General features: G+C 61.5%; 1 protein-coding gene across 1 annotated transcript; it reads right to left on the bottom strand.

Annotated features, from left to right (window-relative positions):
* Window positions 1-16659: 16659 nt before the first annotated feature.
* Window positions 16660-25173, bottom strand: LOC139245848 (small G protein signaling modulator 3 homolog). The gene is made up of 3 exons (XM_070871336.1): window positions 25032-25173; window positions 23518-23578; window positions 16660-17072 (listed from the first exon to the last, which is right to left on the bottom strand). Exons 1-3 carry the CDS (start codon window positions 25169-25171, stop codon window positions 16989-16991), a joined length of 285 nt encoding a protein of 94 aa, XP_070727437.1. The 5' UTR covers window positions 25172-25173; the 3' UTR covers window positions 16660-16988.
* Window positions 25174-26148: the final 975 nt, after the last annotated feature.

Genomic DNA, 26148 nt, shown 5'->3' with positions numbered 1-26148 from the left:
CCCCAGTCTCTCCCTCTCCCCCTCCCCAGTCTCTACGTCTCCCCTTCCCCAGTCTCACCCTCTCCCCCTCCCCTTCCCCAGTCTCTCCCTCTCCCCTTCCCCAGTCTCTCCCTCTCCCCTTCAGTCTCTCCCTCTCCTCTTCCCCAGTCTCTCCCTCTCCCCTTCCCCAGTCTCTCCCTCTCCCCTTCCCCAGTCTCTCCCTCTCCCCTTCCCCAGTCTCTCCCTCTCCCCTTCCCCAGTCTCTCCCTCTCCCCTTCCCCAGTCTCTCCCTCTCCCCTTCCCCAGTCTCTCCCTCTCCCCTTCCCCAGTCTCTCCCTCTCCCCAGTCTCTCCCTCCCCTCCCCGAGTCTCGCCCTCTCCCTCTCCCCTTCCCCAATCTCGCCCTCTCCCCCTCCCCTTCCCCAATGTCGCCCTCTCCCCCTCCCCTAGTCTCGCCCTCTCCCCTCCCCTTCCCCAATCGCACCCTCTCCCCCTCCCCTTCCCCAATCTCGCCCTCTCCCCTCCACTTCCCCAATCTCGCCCTCTCCCCTTCCCCAATCTCTCCCTCTCCCCTTCCCCAATCTCCCCCTCTCCCCCCCAGTCTCTCCCTCTTCCCTTCCCTAGTCTCGCCCTCCCCTCCTCCCCTTCCCCAGTCTCGCCCTCTCCCCCTCCCTTCCCCAATCTCTCCCTCTCCCCCTCCCTTCCCCAATCTCTCCCTCTCCCCCTCCCCAGTCTCTCCCTCTCCCCTCCCCAGTCTCTCCCTCTCCCCTTCCCCAGTCTCTCCCTCTCCCCTTCCCCAGTCTCTCCCTCTCCCCTTCCCCAGTCTCTCCCTCTCCCCCTCCCCAGTCTCGACTTTCCCCAGACTCGCCCTTTCCCCCTCCCCCAGTCTCGCCCTCTCCCCCTCCCCAGTCTCTCCCTCTCCCCCTCCCCAGTATCTCCCTCTCCCCTTCCCCAGTCTCTCCCTCGCCCCCTCTCCAGTCTCTCCCCCTCCCCAGTCTCTCCCTCTCCCCTTCCCCAGTCTCGCCCTCTCCCCGTCCCCAGTCTCTCCATCTCCCCTCCCCGAGTCTCGCCCTCTCGTCTCGCCCTCTCCCCCTCCCCTAGTCTCGCCCTCTCCCCCTCCGCTAGTCTCGCCCTCTCCCCTCCGCTAGTCTCGCCCTCTCCCCTCCCCTTCCCCAATCTCGCCCTCTCCCCCTCCCCTTCCCCAGTCTCTCCCTCTCCCCTTCCCCAGTCTCTCCCTCTCCCCCTCCCCTTCCCCAATCTCGCCCTCTCCCCCTCCCCTTCCCCAATGTCGCCCTCTTCCCCTCCCCTAGTTTCGCCCTCTCCCCTCCCCTTCCCAAATCGCGCCCTCTCCCCCTCCCCTTCCCCAATCTCGCCCTCTCCCCCTCCCCTTCCCCAGTCTCGCCCTCTCCCCCTCCCCTTCCCCAATCTCGCCCTCTCCCCTTTCCCAGTCTCGCCCTCTCCCCCTCCCCAGTCTCTACCTCTCCCCTTCCCCAGTCTCTACGTCTCCCCTTCCCCAGTCTCACCCTCTCCCCCTCCCCTTCCCCAGTCTCACCCTCTCCCCCTCCCATTCCCCAGTCTCTCCCTCTCCCCTTCCCCAGTCTCTCCCTCTCCCCTTCCCCAGTCTCTCCCTCTCCCCTTCGCCAGTCTCTCCCTCTCCCCTTCCCCAGTCTCTCCCTCTCCCCTTCCCCAGTCTCTCCCTCTCCCCTTCCCCAGTCTCTCCCTCTCCCCAGTCTCTCCCTCTCCCCTTCCCCAGTCTCTCCCTCTCCCCTTCCCCAGTCACTCCCTCTCCCCTTCCCCAGTCTCTCCCTCTCCCCTTCCCCAGTCTCTCCCTCTCCCTCGTCTCTCGCTCTCCCCTTCCCCAGTCTCTCCCTCTCCCCTTCCCCAGTCTCTCCCTCTCCCCTTCCCCAGTCTCTCCCTCTCCCCTTCCCCAGTCTCTCCCTCTCCCCTTCCCCAGTCTCTCCCTCTCCCCCTCCCCAGTCTCGCCCTCTCCCCCTCCCCAGTCTCGCCCTCTCCCCCTCCCCCAGTCTCGCCCTCTCCCCCTCCCCCAGTCTCGCCCTCTCCCCCTCCCCCAGTCTCGCCCTCTCCCCCTCCCCAGTCTCGCCCTCTCCCCCTCCCCTTCCCCAGTCTCTCCCTCTCCCCTTCCCCAGTCTCGCCCTCTCCCCCTCCCCAGTCTCTCCCTCTCCCCTTCCCCAGTCTCTCCCTCTCCCCTTCCCCAGTCTCGCCCTCTCCCCTCCCCTTCCCCAGTCTCTCCCTCGCCCCCTCCCCAGTCTCTCCCTCTCCCCTCCCCGAGTCTCGCCCTCTCCCCCTCCCCAGTCTCGCTCTCTCCCCTCCCCTTCCCCAATCTCGCCCTCTCCCCCTCCCCTTCCCCAATCTCGCCCTCTCCCCTCCCCTTCCCCAATCTCTCCCTCTCCCCTTCCCCAATCTCGCCCTCTCCCCCTCCCCTTCCCCAGTCTCTACCTCTCCCCTTCCCCAGTCTCTACCTCTCCCCTTCCCCAGTCTCACCCTCTCCCCCTCCCCTTCCCCAGTGTCTCCCTCTCCCCTTCCCCAGTCTCTCCCTCTCCCCCTCCCCAGTCTCTCCCTCCCCTTCCCATCTCTCCCTCCCCCTCCCCAGTCTCTCCCCCTCCCCTTCCCCAGTCTCTCCCTCGCCCTCCCCTTCCCCAGTCTCTCCCTCCCCTTCCCGTTTCTCCCTCCCCCTCCCCAGTCTCTCCCCCTCCCCTTCCCCCTTCCCCAGTCTCTCCCTCCCCTTCCCGTCTCTCCCTCCCCTCCCCCAGTCTCTCCCTCTCCCCCTGTCTCTCACTCTCCCCCTCCCCTTCCCTAGTCTCTCCCTTCCCTCCCCTCCCCCAGTCTCTCCCTCTCCGCCTCCCCTTCCCCAGTCTCTCCCTCTCCCCTTCCCCAGTCTCTCCCTCTCCCCAGTCTCTCCCTCCCCTCCCCGAGTCTCGCCCTCTCCCCCTCCCCTATCTCGCCCTCTCCCCCTCCCCTTCCCCAATGTCGCCCTCTCCCCCTCCCCTAGTCTCGCCCTCTCCCCTCCCCTTCCCCAATCGCACTCTCTCCCCCTCCCCTTCCCCAATCTCACCCTCTCCCCTCCACTTCCCCAATCTCGCCCTCTCCCCTTCCCCAATCTCCCCCCCCAGTCTCTCCCTCTTCCCAAGTCTCGCCCTCCCCTCCTCCCCTTCCCCAGTCTCGCCCTCTCCCCCTCCCTTCCCCAATCTCTCCATCTCCCCCTCCCGTCTCTCCCTCTCCCCTCCCCAGTCTCTCCCTCTCCCCTTCCCCAGTCTCTCCCTCTCCCCTTCCCCAGTCTCTCCCTCTCCCCTTCCCCAGTCTCTCCCTCTCCCCTTCCCCAGTCTCTCCCTCTCCCCTTCCCCAGTCTCGCCCTCTCCCCCTCCCCCAGTCTCGCCCTCTCCCCCTCCCCCTCCCCAGTCTCACCCTCTCCCCTTCCCCAGTCTCGCCCTCTCCCCCTCCCCAGTATCTCCCTCTCCCCTTCCCCAGTCTCGCCCTCTCCCTCTCCCCTTCCCCAGACTCTCCCTCGCCCCCTCTCCAGTCTCTCCCCCTCCCCAGTCTCTCCCTCTCCCCTTCCCCAGTCTCGCCCTCTCCCCCTCCCCAGTCTCTCCCTCTCCCCTCCCCGAGTCTCGCCCTCTCATCTCGCCCTCTCCCCCTCCCCTAGTCTCGCCCTCTCCCCCTCCCCTAGTCTCGCCCTCTCCCCCTCCCCTTCCCCAATCTCGCCCTCTCCCCCTCCCCTTCCCCAGTCTCTCCCTCTCCCCTTCCCCAGTCTCTCCCTCTCCCCTTCCCCAGTCTCTCCCTCTCCCCTTCCCCAATCTCGCCCTCTCCCCCTCCCCTTCCCCAATCTCGCCCTCTTCCCCTCCCCTAGTTTCGCACTCTCCCCTCCCCTTCCCCAATCGTGCCCTCTCCCCCTCCCCTTCCCCAGTCTCTCCCTCTCCCCTTCCCCAGTCTCTCCCTCTCCCCTTCCCCAGTCTCTCCCTCTCCCCTTCCCCAGTCTCTCCCTCTCCCCTTCCCCAGTCTCTCCCTCTCCCCTTCCCCAGTCTCTCCCTCTCCCCTTCCCCAGTCTCGCCCTCTCCCCCTCCCCCAGTCTCGCCCTCTCCCCCTCCCCAGTCTCGCCCTCTCCCCCTCCCCAGTCTCGCCCCTCTCCCCCTCCCCCAATCTCGCCCTCTCCCCTCCCCCAATCTCTCCCTCTCCCCTTCCCCAGTCTCCCCCTCTCCCCTTCCCCAGTCTCTCCCTCTCCCCTTCCCCAGTCTCTCCCTCTCCCCTTCCCCAGTCTCTCCCTCTCCCCTTCCCCAGTCTCTCCCTCTCCCCTTCCCCAGTCTCTCCCTCTCCCCTTCCCCAGTCTCGCCCTCTCCCCCTCCCCCAGTCTCGCCCTCTCCCCCTCCCCAGTCTCGCCCTCTCCCCCTCCCCAGTCTCGCCCTCTCCCCCTCCCCCAGTCTCGCCCTCTCCCCCTCCCCAGTCTCGCTCTCTCCCCCTCCCCTTCCCCAGTCTCTCCCTCTCCCCTTCCCCAGTCTCGCCCTCTCCCCTTCCCCAGTCTCGCCCTCTCCCCCTCCCCAGTCTCTCCCTCTCCCCTTCCCCAGTCTCGCCCTCTCCCCCTCCCCAGTCTCTCCCCCTCCCCTTCCCCAGTCTCTCCCTCGCCCCCTCCCCAGTCTCTCCCTCTCCCCTCCCCGAGTCTCGCCCTCTCCCCCTCCCCAGTCTCGCCCTCTCCCCTCCCCTTCCCCAATCTCGCCCTCTCCCCCTCCCCTTCCCCAATCTCGCCCTCTCCCCTCCCCTTCCCCAATCTCGCCCTCTCCCCTTCCCCAATCTCTCCCCCTCCCCTTCCCCAATCTCGCCCTCTCCCCCTCCCCTTCCCCAATGTCGCCCTCTCCCCCTCCCCTAGTCTCGCCCTCTCCCCTCCCCTTCCCCAATCGCACCCTCTCCCCCTCCCCTTCCCCAATCTCGCCCTCTCCCCTCCACTTCCCCAATCTCGCCCTCTCCCCTTCCCCAATCTCTCCCTCTCCCCTTCCCCAATCTCCCCCTCTCCCCCCCAGTCTCTCCCTCTTCCCTTCCCGAGTCTCGCCCTCCCCTCCTCCCCTTCCCCAGTCTCGCCCTCTCCCCCTCCCTTCCCCAATCTCTCCCTCTCCCCCTCCCCAGTCTCTCCTCCTCCCCAGTCTCTCCCTCTCCCCTCCCCAGTCTCTCCCTCTCCCCTTCCCCAGTCTCTCCCTCTCCCCTTCCCCAGTCTCTCCCTCTCCCCTTCCCCAGTCTCTCCCTCTCCCCTTCCCCAGTCTCGCCCTCTCCCCCTCCCCCAGTCTCGCCCTCTCCCCAGTCTCGCCCTTTCCCCCTCCCCCAGTCTCGCCCTCTCCCCCTCCCCAGTCTCTCCCTCTCCCCCTCCCCAGTATCTCCCTCTCCCCTTCCCCAGTCTCTCCCTCGCCCCCTCTCCAGTCTCTCCCCCTCCCCAGTCTCTCCCTCTCCCCTTCCCCAGTCTCGCCCTCTCCCCCTCCCCAGTCTCTCCATCTCCCCTCCCCGAGTCTCGCCCTCTCGTCTCGCCCTCTCCCCCTCCCCTAGTCTCGCCCTCTCCCCCTCCGCTAGTCTCGCCCTCTCCCCTCCCCTTCCCCAATCTCGCCCTCTCCCCCTCCCCTTCCCCAGTCTCTCCCTCTCCCCTTCCCCAGTCTCTCCCTCTCCCCCTCCCCTTCCCCAATCTCGCCCTCTCCCCCTCCCCTTCCCCAATGTCGCCCTCTTCCCCTCCCCTAGTTTCGCCCTCTCCCCTCCCCTTCTCAAATCGCGCCTTTCCCCCTCCCCTTCCCCAATCTCGCCCTCTCCCCGTCCCCTTCCCCAGTCTCGCCCTGTCCCCCTCCCCTTCCCCAATCTCGCCCTCTCCCCTTTCCCAGTCTCGCCCTCTCCCCCTCCCCAGTCTCTACCTCTCCCCTTCCCCAGTCTCTACGTCTCCCCTTCCCCAGTCTCACCCTCTCCCCTCCCCTTCCCCAGTCTCTCCCTCTCCCCTTCCCCAGTCTCTCCTCTCCCCTTCCCCAGTCTCTCCCTCTCCCTTCGCCAGTCTCTCCCTCTCCCCTTCCCCAGTCTCTCCCTCTCCCCTTCCCCAGTCTCTCCCTCTCCCCTTCCCCAGTCTCTCCCTCTCCCCTTCCCCAGTCTCTCCCTCTCCCCTTCCCCAGTCTCTCCCTCTCCCCTTCCCCAGTCACTCCCTCTCCCCTTCCCCAGTCTCTCCCTCTCCCCTTCCCCAGTCCTCTCTCCCTCTCCCTCGTCTCTCGCTCTCCCCTTCCCCAGTCTCTCCCTCTCCCCTTCCCAGTCTCTCCCTCTCCCCTTCCCCAGTCTCTCCCTCTCCCCTTCCCCAGTCTCTCCCTCTCCCCTTCCCCAGTCTCTCCCTCTCCCCCTCCCCAGTCTCGCCCTCTCCCCCTCCCCAGTCTCGCCCTCTCCCCCTCCCCAGTCTCGCCCTCTCCCCCTCCCCAGTCTCGCCCTCTCCCCCTCCCCTTCCCCAGTCTCTCCCTCTCCCTTCCCCAGTCTCGCCCTCTCCCCCTCCCCAGTCTCTCCCTCTCCCCTTCCCCAGTCTCTCCCTCTCCCCTTCCCCAGTCTCGCCCTCTCCCCTCCCCTTCCCCAGTCTCTCCCTCGCCCCCTCCCCAGTCTCTCCCTCTCCCCTCCCCGAGTCTCGCCCTCTCCCCCTCCCCAGTCTCGCTCTCTCCCCTCCCCTTCCCCATCTCGCCCTCTCCCCCTCCCCTTCCCCAATCTCTCCCTCTCCCCTTCCCCAATCTCGCCCTCTCCCCCTCCCCTTCCCCAGTCTCTACCTCTCCCCTTCCCCAGTCTCACCCTCTCCCCTCCCCTTCCCCAGTGTCTCCCTCTCCCCTTCCCCAGTCTCTCCCTCTCCCCCTCCCCAGTCTCTCCCTCCCCTTCCCATCTCTCCCTCCCCCTCCCCAGTCTCTCCCCCTCCCCTTCCCCAGTCTCTCCCTCGCCCTCCCCTTCCCCAGTCTCTCCCTCCCCTTCCCGTTTCTCCCTCCCCCTCCCCAGTCTCTCCCCCTCCCCCTTCCCCAGTCTCTCCCTCCCCTTCCCGTCTCTCCCTCCCCTCCCCAGTCTCTCCCTCTCCCCCTGTCTCTCACTCTCCCCCTCCCCTTCCCTAGTCTCTCCCTTCCCTCCCCTCCCCCAGTCTCTCCCTCTCCGCCTCCCCTTCCCCAGTCTCTCCCTCTCCCCTTCCTCAGTCTCGCCCTCACCCCCTCCCCTTCCCCAGTCTCTCCCTCTCCCCTTCCCCAGTCTCTCCCTCTCCCCAGTCTCTCCCTCCCCTCCCCGAGTCTCGCCCTCTCCCCTCCCCTATCTCGCCCTCTCCCCTCTCCTTCCCCAATGTCGCCCTCTCCCCCTCCCCTAGTCTCGCCCTCTCCCCTCCCCTTCCCCAATCGCACCCTCTCCCCCTCCCCTTCCCCAATCTCACCTTCTCCCCTCCACTTCCCCAATCTCGCCCTCTCCCCTTCCCCAATCTCCCCCTCTCCCCCCCCAGTCTCTCCCTCTTCCCTTCCCTAGTCTCGCCCTCCCCTCCTCCCCTTCCCCAGTCTCGCCCTCTCCCCCTCCCTTCCCCAATCTCTCCATCTCCCCCTCCCCAGTCTCTCCCTCTCCCCTCCCCAGTCTCTCCCTCTCCCCTTCCCCAGTCTCTCCCTCTCCCCTTCCCCAGTCTCTCCCTCTCCCCTTCCCCAGTCTCTCCCTCTCCCCTTCCCCAGTCTCTCCCTCTCCCCTTCCCCAGTCTCGCCCTCTCCCCCTCCCCCAGTCTCGCCCTCTCCCCCTCCCCAGTATCTCCCTCTCCCCTTCCCCAGTCTCGCCCTCTCCCTCTCCCCTTCCCCAGACTCTCCCTCGCCCCCTCTCCAGTCTCTCCTCCTCCCCAGTCTCTCCCTCTCCCCTTCCCCAGTCTCGCCCTCTCCCCCTCCCCAGTCTCTCCCTCTCCCCTCCCCGAGTCTCGCCCTCTCATCTCGCCCTCTCCCCCTCCCCTAGTCTCGCCCTCTCCCCCTCCCCTAGTCTCACCCTCTCCCCCTCCCCTTCCCCAATCTCGCCCTCTCCCCCTCCCCTTCCCCAGTCTCTCCCTCTCCCCTTCTCCAGTCTCTCTCTCTCCCCTTCCCCAATCTCGCCCTCTCCCCCTCCCCTTCCCCAATCTCGCCCTCTTCCCCTCCCCTAGTTTCGCCCTCTCCCCTCCCCTTCCCCAATCGTGCCCTCTCCCCCTCCCCTTCCCCAATCTCGCCCTCTCCCCTCCACTTCCCCAATCTCGCCCTCTCCCCTCCCCCAATCTCTCCCTCTCCCCTTCCCCAGTCTCACCCTCTCCCCTTCCCCAGTCTCTCCCTCTCCCCTTCCCCAGTCTCTCCCTCTCCCCTTCCCCAGTCTCTCCCTCTCCCCTTCCCCAGTCTCTCCCTCTCCCCTTCCCCAGTCTCTCCCTCTCCCCTTCCCCAGTCTCTCCCTCTCCCCTTCCCCAGTCTCTCCCTCTCCCCTTCCCCAGTCTCTCCCTCTCCCCTTCCCCAGTCTCTCCCTCTCCCCTTCCCCAGTCTCTCCCTCTCCCCTTCCCCAGTCTCTCCCTCTCCCCTTCCCCAGTCTCGCCCTCTCCCCTTCCCCAGTCTCGCCCTCTCCCCCTCCCCCAGTCTCGCCCTCTCCCCCTCCCCAGTCTCGCCCTCTCCCCCTCCCCAGTCTCACCCTCTCCCCCTCCCCCAGTCTCGCCCTCTCCCCCTCCCCAGTCTCGCTCTCTCCCCCTCCCCTTCCCCAGTCTCTCCCTCTCCCCTTCCCCAGTCTCGCCCTCTCCCCTTCCCCAGTCTCGCCCTCTCCCCCTCCCCAGTCTCTCCCTCTCCCCTTCCCCAGTCTCGCCCTCTCCCCCTCCCCAGTCTCTCCCCCTCCCCTTCCCCAGTCTCTCCCTCGCCCCCTCCCCAGTCTCTCCCTCTCCCCTCCCCGAGTCTCGCCCTCTCCCCCTCCCCAGTCTCGCCCTCTCCCCTCCCCTTCCCCAATCTCGCCCTCTCCCCCTCCCCTTCCCCAATCTCGCCCTCTCCCCTCCACTTCCCCAATCTCGCCCTCTCCCCTTCCCCAATCTCCCCCTCTCCCCCCCCAGTCTCTCCCTCTTCCCTTCCCTAGTCTCGCCCTCCCCTCCTCCCCTTCCCCAGTTTCGCCCTCTCCCCCTCCCTTCCCCAATCTCTCCATCTCCCCCTCCCCAGTCTCTCCCTCTCCCCTCCCCAGTCTCTCCCTCTCCCCTTCCCCAGTCTCTCCCTCTCCCCTTCCCCAGTCTCTCCCTCTCCCCTTCCCCAGTCTCTCCCTCTCCCCTTCCCCAGTCTCTCCCTCTCCCCTTCCCCAGTCTCGCCCTCTCCCCCTCCCCCAGTCTCGCCCTCTCCCCCTCCCCAGTATCTCCCTCTCCCCTTCCCCAGTCTCGCCCTCTCCCTCTCCCCTTCCCCAGACTCTCCCTCGCCCCCTCTCCAGTCTCTCCCCCTCCCCAGTCTCTCCCTCTCCCCTTCCCCAGTCTCCCCTTCCCCAGTCTCGCCCTCTCCCCCTCCCCAGACTCTCCCTCTCCCCTCCCCGAGTCTCGCCCTCTCATCTCGCCCTCTCCCCCTCCCCTAGTCTCGCCCTCTCCCCCTCCCCTAGTCTCGCCCTCTCCCCCTCCCCTTCCCCAATCTCACCCTCTCCCCCTCCCCTTCCCCAGTCTCTCCCTCTCCCCTTCTCCAGTCTCTCTCTCTCCCCTTCCCCAATCTCGCCCTCTCCCCCTCCCCTTCCCCAATCTCGCCCTCTTCCCCTCCCCTAGTTTCGCCCTCTCCCCTCCCCTTCCCCAATCGTGCCCTCTCCCCCTCCCCTTCCCCAATCTCGCCCTCTCCCCTCCACTTCCCCAATCTCGCCCTCTCCCCTCCCCCAATCTCTCCCTCTCCCCTTCCCCAGTCTCACCCTCTCCCCCTCCCCTTCCCCAGTCTCTCCCTCTCCCCTTCCCCAGTCTCTCCCTCTCCCCTTCCCCAGTCTCTCCCTCTCCCCTTCCCCAGTCTCTCCCTCTCCCCTTCCCCAGTCTCTCCCTCTCCCCTTCCCCAGTCTCTCCCTCTCCCCTTCCCCAGTCTCTCCCTCTCCCCTTCCCCAGTCTCGCCCTCTCCCCCTCCCCCAGTCTCGCCCTCTCCCCCTCCCCAGTCTCGCCCTCTCCCCCTTCCCAGTCTCGCCCTCTCCCCCTCCCCCAGTCTCGTCCTCTCCCCCTCCCCAGTCTCGCTCTCTCCCCCTCCCCTTCCCCAGTCTCTCCCTCTCCCCTTCCCCAGTCTCGCCCTCTCCCCTTCCCCAGTCTCGCCCTCTCCCCCTCCCCAGTCTCTCCCTCTCCCCTTCCCCAGTCTCGCCCTCTCCCCCTCCCCAGTCTCTCCCCCTCCCCTTCCCCAGTCTCTCCCTCGCCCCCTCCCCAGTCTCTCCCTCTCCCCTCCCCGAGTCTCGCCCTCTCCCCCTCCCCAGTCTCGCCCTCTCCCCTCCCCTTCCCCAATCTCGCCCTCTCCCCCTCCCCTTCCCCAATCTCGCCCTCTCCCCTCCCCTTCCCCAATCTCGCCCTCTCCCCTTCCCCAATCTCTCCCTCTCCCCTTCCCCAATCTCGCCCTCTCCCCCTCCCCTTCCCCAGTCTGTACCTCTCCCCTTCCCCAGTCTCTCCCTCTCCCCTTCCCCAGTCTCACCCTCTCCCCCTCCCCTTCCCCAGTGTCTCCCTCTCCCCTTCCCCAGTCTCTCCCTCCCCTTCCCCAGTCTCTCCCTCCCCTTCCCCAGTCTCTCCCTCTCCCCTTCCCCAGTCTCTCCCTCTCCCCTTCCCCAGTCTCTCCCTCTCCCCTTCCCGTCTCTCCCTCCCCTTCCCCAGTCTCTCCCTCTCCCCTTACCCAGTCTCTCCCTCTCCCCCTCCCCAGTCTCTCCCCCTCCCCCTCCCCAGTCTCTCCCTCTCCCCCTCCCCAGTCTCTCCCTCTCCCCTTCCCCAGTCTCTCCCTCCCCTTCCCATCTCTCCCTCCCCCTCCCCAGTCTCTCCCCCTCCCCTTCCCCAGTCTCTCCCTCGCCCCCTCCCCTTCCCCAGTCTCTCCCTCTCCCCCTCTCCTTCCCCAGTCTCTCCCTCCCCTTCCCGTCTCTCCCTCCCCCTCCCGTCTCTCCCTCCCCAGTCTCTCCCCCTCCCCTTCCCCGTCTCTCCCTCTCCCCCTCCCCTTCCCCAGTCTCTCCCTCCCCTTCCCGTCTCTCCCTCCCCTCCCCCAGTCTCTCCCTCTCCCCCTGTCTCTCACTCTCCCCCTCCCCTTCCCTAGTCTCTCCCTTCCCTCCCCTCCCCCAGTCTCTCCCTCTCCGCCTCCCCTTCCCCAGTCTCTCCCTCTCCGCCTCCCCTTCCCCAGTCTCTCACTCTCCCCCTCCCCTTCCCCAGTCTCTCCCTTCCCTCCCCTCCCCCAGTCTCTCCCGCTCCCCCACAGTCTACCTCTCTCTCTCCCATGGAGCTGAGGAAAGCCTGACCGCTGACACCGTGGGGTATTACCCAATGCTGGCTGGATCTCGGTGGTAATGCGACTGTGCAGGAGGAAATGGGGTGCGCATGTGCAAAGGGTTGGGGGGGGGGGCGTCTGTGTCGGCTACGCACAGGACACAAAAATGTTCATGCAGATAGTGTTTCCAGTTTTATATCCTCCCTTACATTAGCAAGGTTATCTCGAACATATGACCCCTTTTTCTGCTTCATCCTACTCTCCAACCCCTTTATCTCCCAGGGTGTTTCGGCTTTGGTTTCCCTCCCATTCCCCTTTCTGGGAAAACGTACCTAAAATCTCCCCGAACCATCTCTTCTTTCAAGTGCGCCCATTTCTGGCTGCCAGTCTTTGACTCCAATTTACCCGGGCCAGAGCCCTCCTCGATTCGTTGAAATTAGCCCTCCTCCAGTTAAGTATTTTATTCTAAATTGCTCCTTGTCCTCGGCAACTAATCTAAACCTTATACTGTGTTCACTATTTCCGAGATGTTCCCCCACTGTGACAATCTGAAGTTGCCCCACTTCATTCCCCAGGGCTAGACCCAGCAATGCCTCCTTCCTTGTGGGCAGGAACACACTTCAGAAATTCCTCCCGCTCTTGGCCCTGAACACAATTACTGCCCATTCAATATTGGGGAATCTCCCATTATCACTACTCGAGTTTTTGCACTGCTCAGTAATTTATTTTCAAATCTGTTCCAGTATTTTCTTCGCACTATTTGATGGCCGATAAAATACACCAATTAACTGCAACCAAAAAGATTGTCTTTCGAGCACTAATATTCCTGAGACACCAAGGCTTCTCAGATGCTACACATAAGAAATCGGAGCAGCTGGCCTCTCGAGCCTGCTCCGCCATTCAGTCAGATCATTCAGGCCTGCCACACTTACCGTTTTCACTGCCGGGTCGGATGAAGTAGAATCTTGATTTTTTAAGAAACCGAGCTGAATAACAATCGGCCAGGAAGTCGATCATAACGGGGGCGGAGATACAGCGGTAAGTGATGAGGGGCGGGACAGATTCTCCACCACGGTCACTCAGCAGCGGAGCTGTGGTGACATCATTGCGTATGCATGTCACCACGGATCTCGCCTCCTTTAAAGGGGAGAGAAGGAGCGATTATTGAGGATCGGCCATTGGGCCACCAGGGAGGGTTTTGGCCTACTATCCTGTTAGCGGCCCGGTCGAACCCGGGGCCATAATAGTCCGGCCAAAAATAAAATGGCGATGGCGGCAGTGGGCCCTTGCCTTTAATGGCCACTGCACAGCCAGGGTTCAGAGACAGAGAAAGCTGTTGGGGCCACCACGCAGTGCACGCACTGATGACGCACTCATGACCTCTCGGCAGCAGCGGGGTGGAAGTGGTGATTGCCAGAAACTCCTCCCCCGCCCCGCCCCCCCCTCCTGAATGTGGCTGGCAGCCATTCGATTCCACCGCCTGGCCACCGCACTCCGCCGGTGATGGGTTTATTGGGGAGCTGAAGTTCGGCCCCGTGATATCTTTCCCTTCCTCGGTAGGTTGATTAACTTTTTTTTTTAAAGAGATGCACGGCTGAACCAGAAGTTGTGACACTCGCAGCCAAAGCCAACTCCCTCCACTGTATGGTCACCACTGATCGAGATGGATTCCTGCCCTGACACACAGTCCATCCTTCTCACTTCATCATTAACAGAGGCCGAGCACTGGCTACAACTTACCTGTTACTCCTGCGTTACTGACTGTCTCTTTAAGCTGTTGCAGTAGCATCAGGAGTTACACTCCCTCCCTCTGGCAGAGCACTAACGGCCGGTTGAGCATTAGCAGGAATGTGGCTTGGCAGGACCCCGCACTTCCCCAATGCAACACACTGCCAACCACCACCTGTAGGAAAAGGGTTACAGTAAAGCACAGGGACACACAATGCCAGTAACCCAGTGTTCCTTTATTTCTTATTTACAATTAGCTAACATGATATAAAGTTCATACGCAAAGACTGGGCAATGATTAAATAAAAGTCAAGGAAGACAAAGAAAAAAGTAAGACCCACTGAAGGATATCCTTATTAGGCGGGAAATTGATGGGATTGAAGGCCAATAAATCCCCAGGGCCTGATTGTCTGCATCCCAGAGTACTTAAGGAGGTAGCTCTAGAAATAGTGGATGCATTGGTGATCATTTTCCAACAGTCTATCAACTCTGGATCAGTTCCAATGGACTGGAGGGTAGCTAATGTAACACCACTTTTTAAAAAAGGAGGGAGAGAAAACGGGTAATTATAGACCGGTTAGCCTGACATCAGTAGTGGGGAAAATGTTGGAATCAATCATTAAGGATGAAATAGCAGCGCATTTGGAAAGCAGTGACAGGATCGGTCCAAGTCAGCATGGATTTGTGAAAGGGAAATCATGCTTGACAAATCTTCTGGAATTTTTTGAGGATGTAACTAGTAGAGTGGACAAGGGAAAACCAGTGGATGTTGTGTATTTGGATTTTCAAAAGGCCTTTGACAAGGTCCCACATAAGAGATTGGTGTACAAAATCAGAGCACATGGTATTGGGGGTAATGTACTGACGTGGATAGAGAATTGGTTTGCAGACAGGAAGGAAGCACAGAGTCGGGATAAACGGGTCCTTTTCGGAATGGGAGGCAGTGACTAGTGGAGTGCAGCAGGGCTCAGTGCTGGGATTGAGTGTAATATCTCCAAGTTTGCAGATGACACAACTGGGTGGTGGTGTGAGCTGTGAGGAGGATGCTAAGAGGCTGCAGGGCGATTTGGACAGGTTAGGTGAGTGGGCAAATGCATGGCAGATGCAGTATAATGTGGATAAATGTGAGGTTATCCACTTTGGGGGCAAAAACACGAAGGGAGAATATTATCTGAATGGTGGCAGATTAGGAAAAGGGGAGGTGCAACGAGTCCTGGGTGTCATGGTTCATCAGTCATTGAAGGTTGGCATGCGGGTACAGCAGGCGGTGAAGAAAGCAAATGGTATGTTGGCCTTCATAGCTCGGGGATTTGAGTATCGGAGCAGGGAGGTCTTACTGCAGTTGTACAGGGCCTTGGTGAGGCCTCACCTGGAATATTGTGTTCAGTTTTGATCTCCTCATCTGAGGAAGGACGTTCTTGCTATTGAGGGAGTGCAGCGAAGGTTCACCAGACTGATTCCAGGGATGGCTGGACTGACATATGAGGAGAGACTGGATCAACTGGGCCTTTATTTACTGGAGTTTAGAAGGATGAGAGGGGATCTCATAGAAACATATATGATTCTGATGGGACGGGACAGGATAGATGCGGGAAGAATGTTCCCGATGTTGGGGAAGTCGAAAACCAGGGGACACAGTCTTAGGATAAGGGGTAGGTCATTTAGGACTGAGATGAGGAGAAACTTCTTCACTCAGAGAGTTGTTAACCTGTGGAATTCCCTGCCGCAGAGAGTTGTTGATGCCAGTTCATTGGATATATTCAAGAGGGAGTTAGATATGGCCCTTACGGCTAAAGGGATCAAGGGGTTGGAGAGAAAGCGGGAAACGGGTACTGAGGGAATGATCAGCCATGATCTTATTGAATGGTGGTGCAGGCTCGAAGGGCCAAATGGCCTGCTCCTGCACCTATTTTCTATGTTTCTATGATTCAAACCCAACTCGAGTTTGGAGAATATCCTGATGCTTTCAGTGCTTTGTCAGGTGAGAATGGGGCAACTTTAACCCTACTTGCTCAGCGGAAACCTGCCATTTGGCAGTTAAAATCGCTCCGGCTCTTGCCTGTCCAAAAGCTGCCATGATTGCAATATCAGCAGTTTGAACCTGCTCTCCTTGGCAGGCAGCAAGGACACGCTCCCGGGGCCTACAGGGACCTTCTTTATATAGGTATGGTGTGACCCGATGACATCATGAAGACCCCACTGTAATTGTAAGTCAGGCCTGAGCGGGGAATCCAACGGGAGTTAAAATCAGGGCCAGTGTCTGCAACCAGAGTTCCCCGTCACCGTCAGTGTATCTGCTGACAGCTCCCAATGTTTCGTCTCCCGGGACACTGGGAATGCCCGCCTTCCCGGGACACACTGGGAATGTCCATCTCCCGGGACACACCCACCACCAATTCCCAAGGCACATTTCTGTGGGAGACACTTTTATTTGATTGCTTAATTAGGGCCTCAAACCCAGGCTTAAACAAAATTGGGTTTAAAATAGACAGAGCAATTGCTAAAACTCGCAGTGTTAAAAAAAGACTGGTGCCCAGAAATGGTAAATGGCTCTGTGAGTTTTGATGCCTTTTCATCCACTGGTTGGTATTTGTGACTTGCACCTGTTGGAATTGAACAACTATTGAGCATCTCAGCTTGTCGTGTATTGTGGAAATATGCAGGAAGTTGGAAAATTATATTTATCATCTACACAAAAATAACTGCGACAGCAGGAGTCAGGCAGAGTGACATGGGCCGTCAGTTGTTGCCCCCATCCCGCAATGCCCACAATTACTGCTCCCGGAAACATGCCTCCTGGCTTCTGTCGAGGCTGGCTGCAGGAGACTGCTCCCAGAGGCAATCTCTCCTCTCTTGCTTATTAGTGTCAGCAATCTGCAAAAACACATTGTTTCTCTCATCGAATCTTTTTATAGACCATTCAATGCTGCCAATGACATGCGTTGTGACCAGGCCTGCTGGCCAGTCACCAGGAAGCTGCCCCAGCCCAGTCCAGTCCCCCCAGCCCCTGCTCCCCCCACAGCCCCAGCTACCCCCAGCCCAGCTCCCCCCCCAGCCCCAGCTCCTCCCCCCCCCACCGCCAGCCTCTGCTCCCCGCTAGCTGCTGCTCCCCCAGCCCCAGCTCCCCCCGCAGCCCCCCCACAGCCTCTGCTCCCCCAGCCCCAGATCTCCCCCAGCATCTGCTCCCCCAGCCGCTGCTCCCCCAGTCCCCCCCCAAAGCCAGCCTCTGCTCCCCGCTAGCTGCTGCTCCCCCAGCCCCAGCTCCCCCCGCAGCCCCCCCACAGCCTCTGCTCCCCCAGCCCCAGATCTCCCCCAGCATCTGCTCCCCCAGCCGCTGCTCCCCCAGTCCCCCCCCAAAGCCAGCCTCTGCTCCCCGCTAGCTGCTGCTCCCCCAGCCCCAGCTCCACCCCCAGCCGCTGCTCCCCCCCCAGCCCCCCCACAGCCTCTGCTCCCCCAGCCCCAGATCTCCCCCAGCCTCTGCTCCCCCCTAGCTGCTGCTCCCCCAGTCCCCCCCAAAGCCAGCCTCTGCTCCCCCCTAGCTGCTGCTCCCCCAGCCCCAGCTCCACCCCCAGCCGCTGCTCCCCCAGCCCCAGCCCCCCCCCAGCCCCCCCCCAGCCAGGTTGCTGCTCATTAAATGGGAATTATGCAAGAGCTCTGTGTGACCTTTGGAGGGGGGGGCGGGGCGGGGGGAGAAGAGATCGAGCAGCAGCTCCCACCGGTTAAGATTAGCAGGGTTACAATGCCGCAGCATTACCCTGTCCATGTCGTGTGAGTGGGAGGCAGCACTCTGCAAACCCGCAATCTGATTGGGTGATGGCTATGTACACAGGCACCTGCAGCGTCACATGCTGATGGAGATTTGGCGTTGCGTATTTGTTTGGAAGAGGATGGTTATTTAACCATCGATATCCCAGCTGAACAGGTGATGCTTCACCAACATATCCTGGACTCCGTCTTTCAGAGGCTTCTTCTCTTTATCCTGATGAAGAAAAAAACGAATCATGTGCCGGTTGCTCAGTCGGAGGGTATGGGACCCGCGCTTCCCATCACACCTCATACAGTCCGTGCTCTCAGACCCAGCCAGCTTGCAGCTAACAAACATCAAGCTCAGCCTCCCACAACACAGAACTCCCCCCCCACCCCACACCACATAACTCCCCCCCCACCCCACAACACAGAACTCCCCCCCCACCCCACAACACAGAACTCCCCCCCCACCCCACAACACAGAACTCCCCCCTCCCCCCACAACACAGAACTCCCCCCTCCCCCCCACAACACAGAACTCCCCCCCACCCCACAACACAGAACTCTCCCCTCCCCCAAACACAGAACTCCCCCTCCCCCCCACAACACAGAACTCCCCCCCCCCCAACACAGAACTCCCCCCCCACCCCACAACACAGAACTCCCCCCTCCCCCCAACACAGAACTCTCCCCTCCCCCAAACACAGAACTCCCCCTCCCCCCCACAACACAGAACTCCCCCCCCCCAACACAGAACTCCCCCCCCACCCCACAACACAGAACTCCCCCCTCCCCCCAACACAGAACTCTCCCCTCCCCCCAACACAGAACTCCCCCCTCCCCCCCACAACACAGAACTCCCCCCCCACCCCACAACACAGAACTCCCCCCTCCCCCCAACACAAAACTCCCCTTCCACCCCACAACACAGAACTCCCCCGCCCCAACACAGAACTCCCCCCCCCCCCAACACAGAACTCCCCCCCCCCAACACAGAACTCCCCCCTCCCCCCCACAACACAGAACTCCCCCCCCACCCCACAACACAGAACTCCCCCCTCCCCCCAACACAGAACTCCCCCCCCACCCCACAACACAGAACTCCCCCCTCCCCCCAACACAGAACTCCCACCTCCCCCCCACAACACAGAACTCCCCCTCCCCCCCACAACACAGAACTCCCCCTCCCCCCCACAACACAGAACTCCCCCTCCCCCCAACACAGAACTCCTCCCTCCCCCCCACAACACAGAACTCCCCCCTCCCCCCAACACAGAACTCCCCCCTCCCCCCCACAACACAGAACTCCCCCCTCCCCCCCACAACACAGAACTCCCCCCTCCCCCCCACAACACAGAACTCCCCCCTCCCCCCAACACAGAACTCCCCCCTCCCCCCCACAACACAGAACTCCCCCCTCCCCCCCACAACACAGAACTCCCCCCCACCCCACAACACAGAACTCCCCCCTCCCCCCAACACAGAACTCCCCCCTCCCCCCACAACACAGAACTCCCCCTTCCCCCCACAACACAGAACTCCCCCTTCCCCCACAACACAGAACTCCCCCCGCCCCCCCACAACACAGAACTCCCCCTCCCCCCCACAACACAGAACTCCCCCTTCCCCCCCACAACACAGAACTCCCCCTCCCCCCCACAACACAGAACTCCCCCCCCACACCACAACACAGAACTCCCCCCCCACACCACAACACAGAACTCCCCCCTCCCCCCAACACAGTACTCCCCTCCCACAACACAGAACTCCCCCCCGCACAACACAGAACTCCCCCCCCACACCACAACACAGAACTCCCCCCTCCCCCCAACACAGAACTCCCCCCTCCCCCCACAACACAGAAATCCCCCCCCATCCCACAACGCAGAACTCCCCCCCCACACCACAACACAGAACTCCCCCCCACCCCCCAACACAGAACTTCCCCCTCCCCCCAACACAGAACTTCCCCCTCCCCCCCACAACACAGAACTCCCCCCCACCCCCCAACACAGAACTCCCCCCTCCCCCAACACAGAACTCCTCCCTCCCCCCCACAACACAGAACTCCCCCCTCCCCCCCACAACACAGAACTCCCCCTTCCCCCCCACAACACAGAACTCCCCCTCCCCCCACAACACAGAACTCCCCCCCACACCACAACACAGAACTCCCCCCCCACACCACAACACAGAACTCCCCCCCCACACCACAACACAGAACTCCCCCCCCACACCACAACACAGAACTCCCCCCCCACACCACAACACAGAACTCCCCGCCCACACCACAACACAGAACTCCCCCCTCCCCCCAACACAGAACTCCCCCCGCACAACACAGAACTCCCCCCCGCCCCAACACAGAACTCCCCCCCCCCCAACACAGAACTCCCCCCCCCAACACAGAACTTCCCCCTCCCCCCCACAACACAGAACTCCCCCCCCACCCCACAACACAGAACTCCCCCCTCCCCCCAACACAGAACTCCCCCCCCACCCCACAACACAGAACTCCCCCCTCCCCCCAACACAGAACTCCCACCTCCCCCCACAACACAGAACTCCCCCTCCCCCCCACAACACAGAACTCCCCCTCCCCCCCACAACACAGAACTCCCCTCCCCCCAACACAGAACTCCTCCCTCCCCCCCACAACACAGAACTCCCCCCTCCCCCCAACACAGAACTCCCCCCTCCCCCCCACAACACAGAACTCCCCCCTCCCCCCCACAACACAGAACTCCCCCCTCCCCCCACAACACAGAACTCCCCCCTCCCCCCAACACAGAACTCCCCCCTCCCCCCCACAACACAGAACTCCCCCCTCCCCCCCACAACACAGAACTCCCCCCACCCCACAACACAGAACTCCCCCCTCCCCCCACAACACAGAACTCCCCCTTCCCCCCACAACACAGAACTCCCCCCCTCCCCCCAACACAGAACTCCCACCTCCCCCCCACAACACAGAACTCCCCCTCCCCCCCACAACACAGAACTCCCCCTCCCCCCCACAACACAGAACTCCCCCTCCCCCCAACACAGAACTCCTCCCTCCCCCCCACAACACAGAACTCCCCCCTCCCCCCAACACAGAACTCCCCCCTCCCCCCCACAACACAGAACTCCCCCCTCCCCCCCACAACACAGAACTCCCCCCTCCCCCCCACAACACAGAACTCCCCCCTCCCCCCAACACAGAACTCCCCCTCCCCCCCACAACACAGAACTCCCCCCTCCCCCCCACAACACAGAACTCCCCCCCACCCCACAACACAGAACTCCCCCCTCCCCCCACAACACAGAACTCCCCCTTCCCCCCACAACACAGAACTCCCCCCGCCCCCCCACAACACAGAACTCCCCCCTCCCCCCCACAACACAGAACTCCCCCTTCCCCCCCACAACACAGAACTCCCCCTCCCCCCCACAACACAGAACTCCCCCCCCACACCACAACACAGAACTCCCCCCCCACACCACAACACAGAACTCCCCCCTCCCCCCAACACAGTACTCCCCTCCCACAACACAGAACTCCCCCCCGCACAACACAGAACTCCCCCCCCACACCACAACACAGAACTCCCCCCTCCCCCCAACACAGAACTCCCCCCTCCCCCCCACAACACAGAACTCCCCCCCCATCCCAAACACAGAACTCCCCCCCCACACCACAACACAGAACTCCCCCCCACCCCCCAACACAGAACTTCCCCCTCCCCCCCACAACACAGAACTCCCCCCTCCCCCCAACACAGAACTTCCCCCTCCCCCCCACAACACAGAACTCCCCCCCACCCCCCAACACAGAACTCCCCCCTCCCCCCAACACAGAACTTCCCCCTCCCCCCCACAACACAGAACTCCCCCCCACCCCCCAACACAGAACTCCCCCTCCCCCAACACAGAACTCCTCCCTCCCCCCCACAACACAGAACTCCCCCCTCCCCCCCACAACACAGAACTCCCCCTTCCCCCCCACAACACAGAACTCCCCCCTCCCCCCACAACACAGAACTCCCCTCCCACCCCACAACACAGAACTCCCCCCCCACACCACAACACAGAACTCCCCCCTCCCCCCAACACAGAACTCCCCCGCACAACACAGAACTCCCCCCCCCACAACACAGAACTCCCCCCCACCACAACACAGAACTCCCCCCCACAACACAGAACTCCCCCCCCCCACAACACAGAACTCCCCCCCCAAAAACACAGAACTCCCCCCCCAAAACATAGAACTCCCCCCCACAGCACAGAACTCCCCCCTCCCCCCCACAACACAGAACTCCCCCCCCCCACAACACAGAACTCCCCCCTCCCCCCTACAACACAGAACTCCCCCCCCCCACAGCACAGAACTCCTCCCTCCCCCCCACAACACAGAACTCCCCCCTCCCCCCACAACACAGAACTCCCCCCCCCCCACAGCACAGAACTCCTCCCTCCCCCCCACAACACAGAACTCCCCCCTCCCCCCACAACACAGAACTCCCCCCCCCCCACAAAACACAGAACTCCCCTCCCACAACACAGAACTCCCCCCTCCCCCCCACAACACAGAAATCCCCCCCCCACAACACAGAACTCCCCTACCCCCCACAACACAGAACTCCCCTACCCCCCACAACACAGAACTCTTCCCCCCCAAAAAAAAACACAGAACTCTCCCCCCCCCAAAACACAGAACTCCCCCCCCCCAAAACACAGAACTCCCCCCCCCACAACACAGAACTCCCCCCCCCACAACACAGAACTCTCCCCTCCACCCCACAGCACAGAACTCCCCCCTCCCCCCCACAACACAGAACTCCCCCCCCACAGCACAGAACTCCCCCCTCCCCCACACAGCACAGAACTCCTCCCTCCCCCCCACAACACAGAACTCCCCCCTCCCCCCCACAACACAGAACTCCCCCCTCCCCCCACAACACAGAACTCCCCCCTCCCCCCACAACACAGAACTCCCCCCCCACAACACAGAACTCCCCCCCCCCACAACACAGAACTCTCCCCTCCCCCCCAAAACACAGAACTCCCCCCCCCACAAAACACAGAACTCCCCCCCCACAAAACAGAACTCCCCCCCCCACAAAACAGAACTCACCCCTCCCCCCCACAACACAGAACTCCCCCCCACAACACAGAACTCCCCCCTCCCCCCCACAACACAGAACTCCCCCCTCCCCCCCACAACACAGTACTCCCCCCTCCCCCCCACAACACAGAACTCCCCCCCGCCACAACACAGTACTCTCCCCTCCCCCACACAGCACAGAACTCCCCCCTCCCCCCACAACACAGAACTCCCCCCTCCCCCCCACAACACAGAACTCACCCCTCCCCCCACAACACAGAACCCCCCCCCACAAAACACAGAACTCCCCCCCACAACACAGAACTCCCCCCTCCCCCCCAAAACACAGAACTCCCCCCCACAAAACAGAACTCCCCCCTCCCCCCCACAACACAGAACTCCCCTCCCACAACACAGAACTCCCCCCCCACAACACAGAACTCCCCCCTCCCCCCCAAAACATAGAACTCCCCCCCCCACAAAACACAGAACTCCCCCCCCACTAAACAGAACTCCCCCCCCCACAAAACAGAACTCACCCCTCCCCCCACAACACAGAACTCCCCCCCCACAACACAGAACTCCCCCCCCCCACAACACAGAACTCACCCCGCCAACACAGAACATGATGAACCCGCCCACAAACAGAAATTCTCAGACACCCCCCTCACCCAGAGACCACTCCCTGTTGTGTTAACATACACGGACCTGGAATCATCAGGGGTTAGGGCACTGGTTCCCTGTTTGGGGAGGGGGGGTAATATCCAGTGGAATGGACACTGGCTCACTGTGGGGGTTGTAATATCCAGTGGAATTGATACTGTCTCACTGTGGGGGGTGTAATATCCAGTGGAATGGGCACTGGCTCACTGTGGGGAATGTAATATCCAGTGGAATAGACACTGGCTCGCTGCGGGGATGCAACACAGTGGAATGGACACTGGCTCACTGTGGGGGGGGGGTGTAATATCCAGTGGAATGGACACTGGCTCACTGTGGGGGGGGGGAGTAATATCCAGTGGAATTGACACTGGTTCACTGTGGGGGGGGGTGTAATATCCAGTGGAATGGACACTGGCTCACTGTGGGGGGGGCAATATCCAGTGGAATTGACACTGGTTCACTGTGGGGGGGGGTATAATATCCAGTGGACTGGATACTGGCTCACTGTGGGGTTGTAATATCCAGTGGAATGGGCACTGGCTCACTGTGGGGTTGTAATATCCAGTGGAATGGACACTGGCTCACTGTGGGGAATGTAATATCGAGTGGAATGGACACTGGCACACTGTGGGGAATGTAATATCCAGTGAATGGGCACTGGCTCACTGTGGGGATGTAATATCTAATGGAATGGACACTGGCTCACTGTGGGGATGTAATATCCAGTGGAATGGACACTGGCTCACTGTGGGGATGTAATATCCAATGGAATGGACACTGGCTCACTGTGGGGATGTAATATCCAGTGGAATGGACACTGGCTCACTGTAGGGTGTAATGCCCAGTGGAATGGACACTGGCTCACTGTGGGGATATAATGCCCAGTGGATGAGATACACGGTTCCTTCATCATTAGTTTTTTCTTTACCTCTTTCTTGACGGGGAGTTCCCAGTCCTGAGAAAGGCTGAATGAAAACCTGGACAGGACCCTGCAACACAGAGGGAGAAACAGTACAAGACCTTACCGAGGTCTAAAATGTTGAACAGACTTTAATCACAATGGTTTATACAGGTCTAATCCGCTTCGTTAATCGAGAACTTCAATCTTGGGCTCACTCAGCAGATGCTTTCCTAACATGATTCAATATCTCACGCTGCTCAACTTAAGCCTCTCCCTGCAGTAAACCCAGCAACATATACACGGGGCTGACAGGGATCTGGCCCGGCTCGCAGCCCATCGCACAGCACCACCTCCTGGAGGGGGCATGGGGAGGGCTGCATGCAGGAAGGCATCTTTGATGGGGGGCAGAATGGGGCTAATTGATGAGGGGCAGAATGGGGTTAATTGATGGGGACAGAATGGGGCTAATTGTTGGAGACAGAATGGGGCTAATTGATGGGGGGCAGAATGGGGCTAATTGATGGAGACAGAATGGGGCTAATTGATGGGGGGCAGAATGGGGCTAATTGATGGGGGGCAGAATGGGGCTAATTGATGGGGGGCAGAATGGGGCTAATTGATGGAGACAGAATGGGGCTAATTGATGGGGGGCAGAATGGGGCTAATTGATGGAGACAGAATGGGGCTAATTGATGGGGGGCAGAATGGGGCTAATTGATGGGGGGCAGAATGGGGCTAATTGATGGAGACAGAATGGGGCTAATTGATGGAGACAGAATGGGGCTAATTGATGGAGACAGAATGGGGCTAATTGATGGGGGGCAGAATGGGGCTAATTGATGGAGACAGAATGGGGCTAATTGATGGGGGGCAGAATGGGGCTAATTGATGGGGGGCAGAATGGGGCTAATTGATGGGGGGCAGAATGGGGCTAATTGATGGAGACAGAATGGGGCTAATTGATGGAGACAGAATGGGGCTAATTGATGGAGACAGAATGGGGCTAATTGATGGAGACAGAATGGGGCTAATTGTTGGAGACAGAATGGGGCTAATTGATGAGGGGCAGAATGGGGCTAATTGATGGAGACAGAATGGGGCTGTTCGTAACATGGGGTCAATCGAGTGATTACTGATGTCTCAGCAGGCAAAGTATAGCCAAGCCACAAAAACCAGAAGGCCCAGGTCCCAGCCCTGCTCTGTACAGAGTAGCTGATTTCTGGGGGACAGCAAAAAGCGTGGCTGCAATTGGTCTCAGTCCCCTCCCCAGGCTGGGGAACCAGAGAGAATTCCTGCTCCTTGTCACAATTCAATCACTGCTGTTGGAAGCTAATGTTTGTGTGTTGCAGGTTTGGAATCTGCACCGAAGGCCGATAATCCAAACTCTCACACAAAGACATCACTGAGGCCTGGGCGATCACATACTACGACACCAGAGAAAGTCAGTGTCCATAGAAGAGAACAGGAAATTTGTGCTGAAATACAATAGCACCAGTTGCCCCAACTCGCAAACAGCAACATCATTGAGAGCAGGTCCTTACCTCAGTTCACACTTGATCTGGACCCAGCCAGGACTGCGAAGGAATGACCAGGGCTGGTACCATTTCTCCACAGTCTGCATACTCGAACAGAGCACCTCCAGCCATAGCGGCAGTACCTGCTCACTGTACAAAGGCACCATTAGTGATAACCAGACCATGAATGAATGCCCGACATCACTTCACTTTAATAACATCACAACCCTGACAGGAATGAAGAGGAGCACACCGAGTGCACCAGGTACCAGAGGGAGTGAGACCACTCTAAAGTCCTGTCCCCTCAGTACAGATTCACACGAGGCATGTAGTGAAGTCAAGGTCACTCTGGACCTGCACCTTTATTTCACAGCTCTGGAATGCTGCACTTGCCTGAGACCTGTCCTTATATACCTGTCTCTTGCAAGTGCACCCCTGGTGGTAAGGTATGCTGGTGGTTACAGGTCATATCTTATTATAGTCATGTATAGCATGTTAGGATACAGTTATATATAATAATGTAAGATACATGACACACTGTACACAACAATTTTGCCAATCGCACTCAGAAAGAACACAAGAAGGCCGCTGTGGGAAATGAAAAACTAAGCCACGAATACAGTCGGAATGCTCGACTGAGAGCTGGAGCATTAACATGCAGCCAATCTGCAGACACCCCCCCCCCCCCCCCCCGACACGGGCCGTGACATCCCCCCTCACCCCGACGCGGACCGTGACACCCCCCCCTCACCCCGACGCGGACCGTGACACCCCCCCCTCACCCCGACACGGACCGTGGCACCCCCCCTCACCCCGACACGGACCGTGACACCCCCCCCCCCACCCGACACGGACCGTGACACCCCCCCCCCCACCCGACACGGACCGTGACACACTCCGCACCCCCAACACGGACCGTGACACCCCCCCCCCACCCCAACACGGACCGTGACACCCCCCCCACCCCGACACGGACCGTGACAGCCCCCCCCCACCGACACGGACCGTGACACCCCCCCCCCCCCCGACACGGACCGTGACACCCCCCCCCCCCCCGACACGGACCGTGACACCCCCCCCACCCCGACACGGACCGTGACAGCCCCCCCCCACCGACACGGACCGTGACACCCCCCCCCCCCCC

Source organism: Pristiophorus japonicus, unplaced genomic scaffold (assembly GCF_044704955.1).
Source record: "Pristiophorus japonicus isolate sPriJap1 unplaced genomic scaffold, sPriJap1.hap1 HAP1_SCAFFOLD_2423, whole genome shotgun sequence".
Lineage (NCBI taxonomy): Eukaryota > Metazoa > Chordata > Chondrichthyes > Pristiophoridae > Pristiophorus > Pristiophorus japonicus.
Note: the sequence above shows the minus strand (reverse complement) of the source record. Positions and strands in the feature narration are given on the sequence as shown.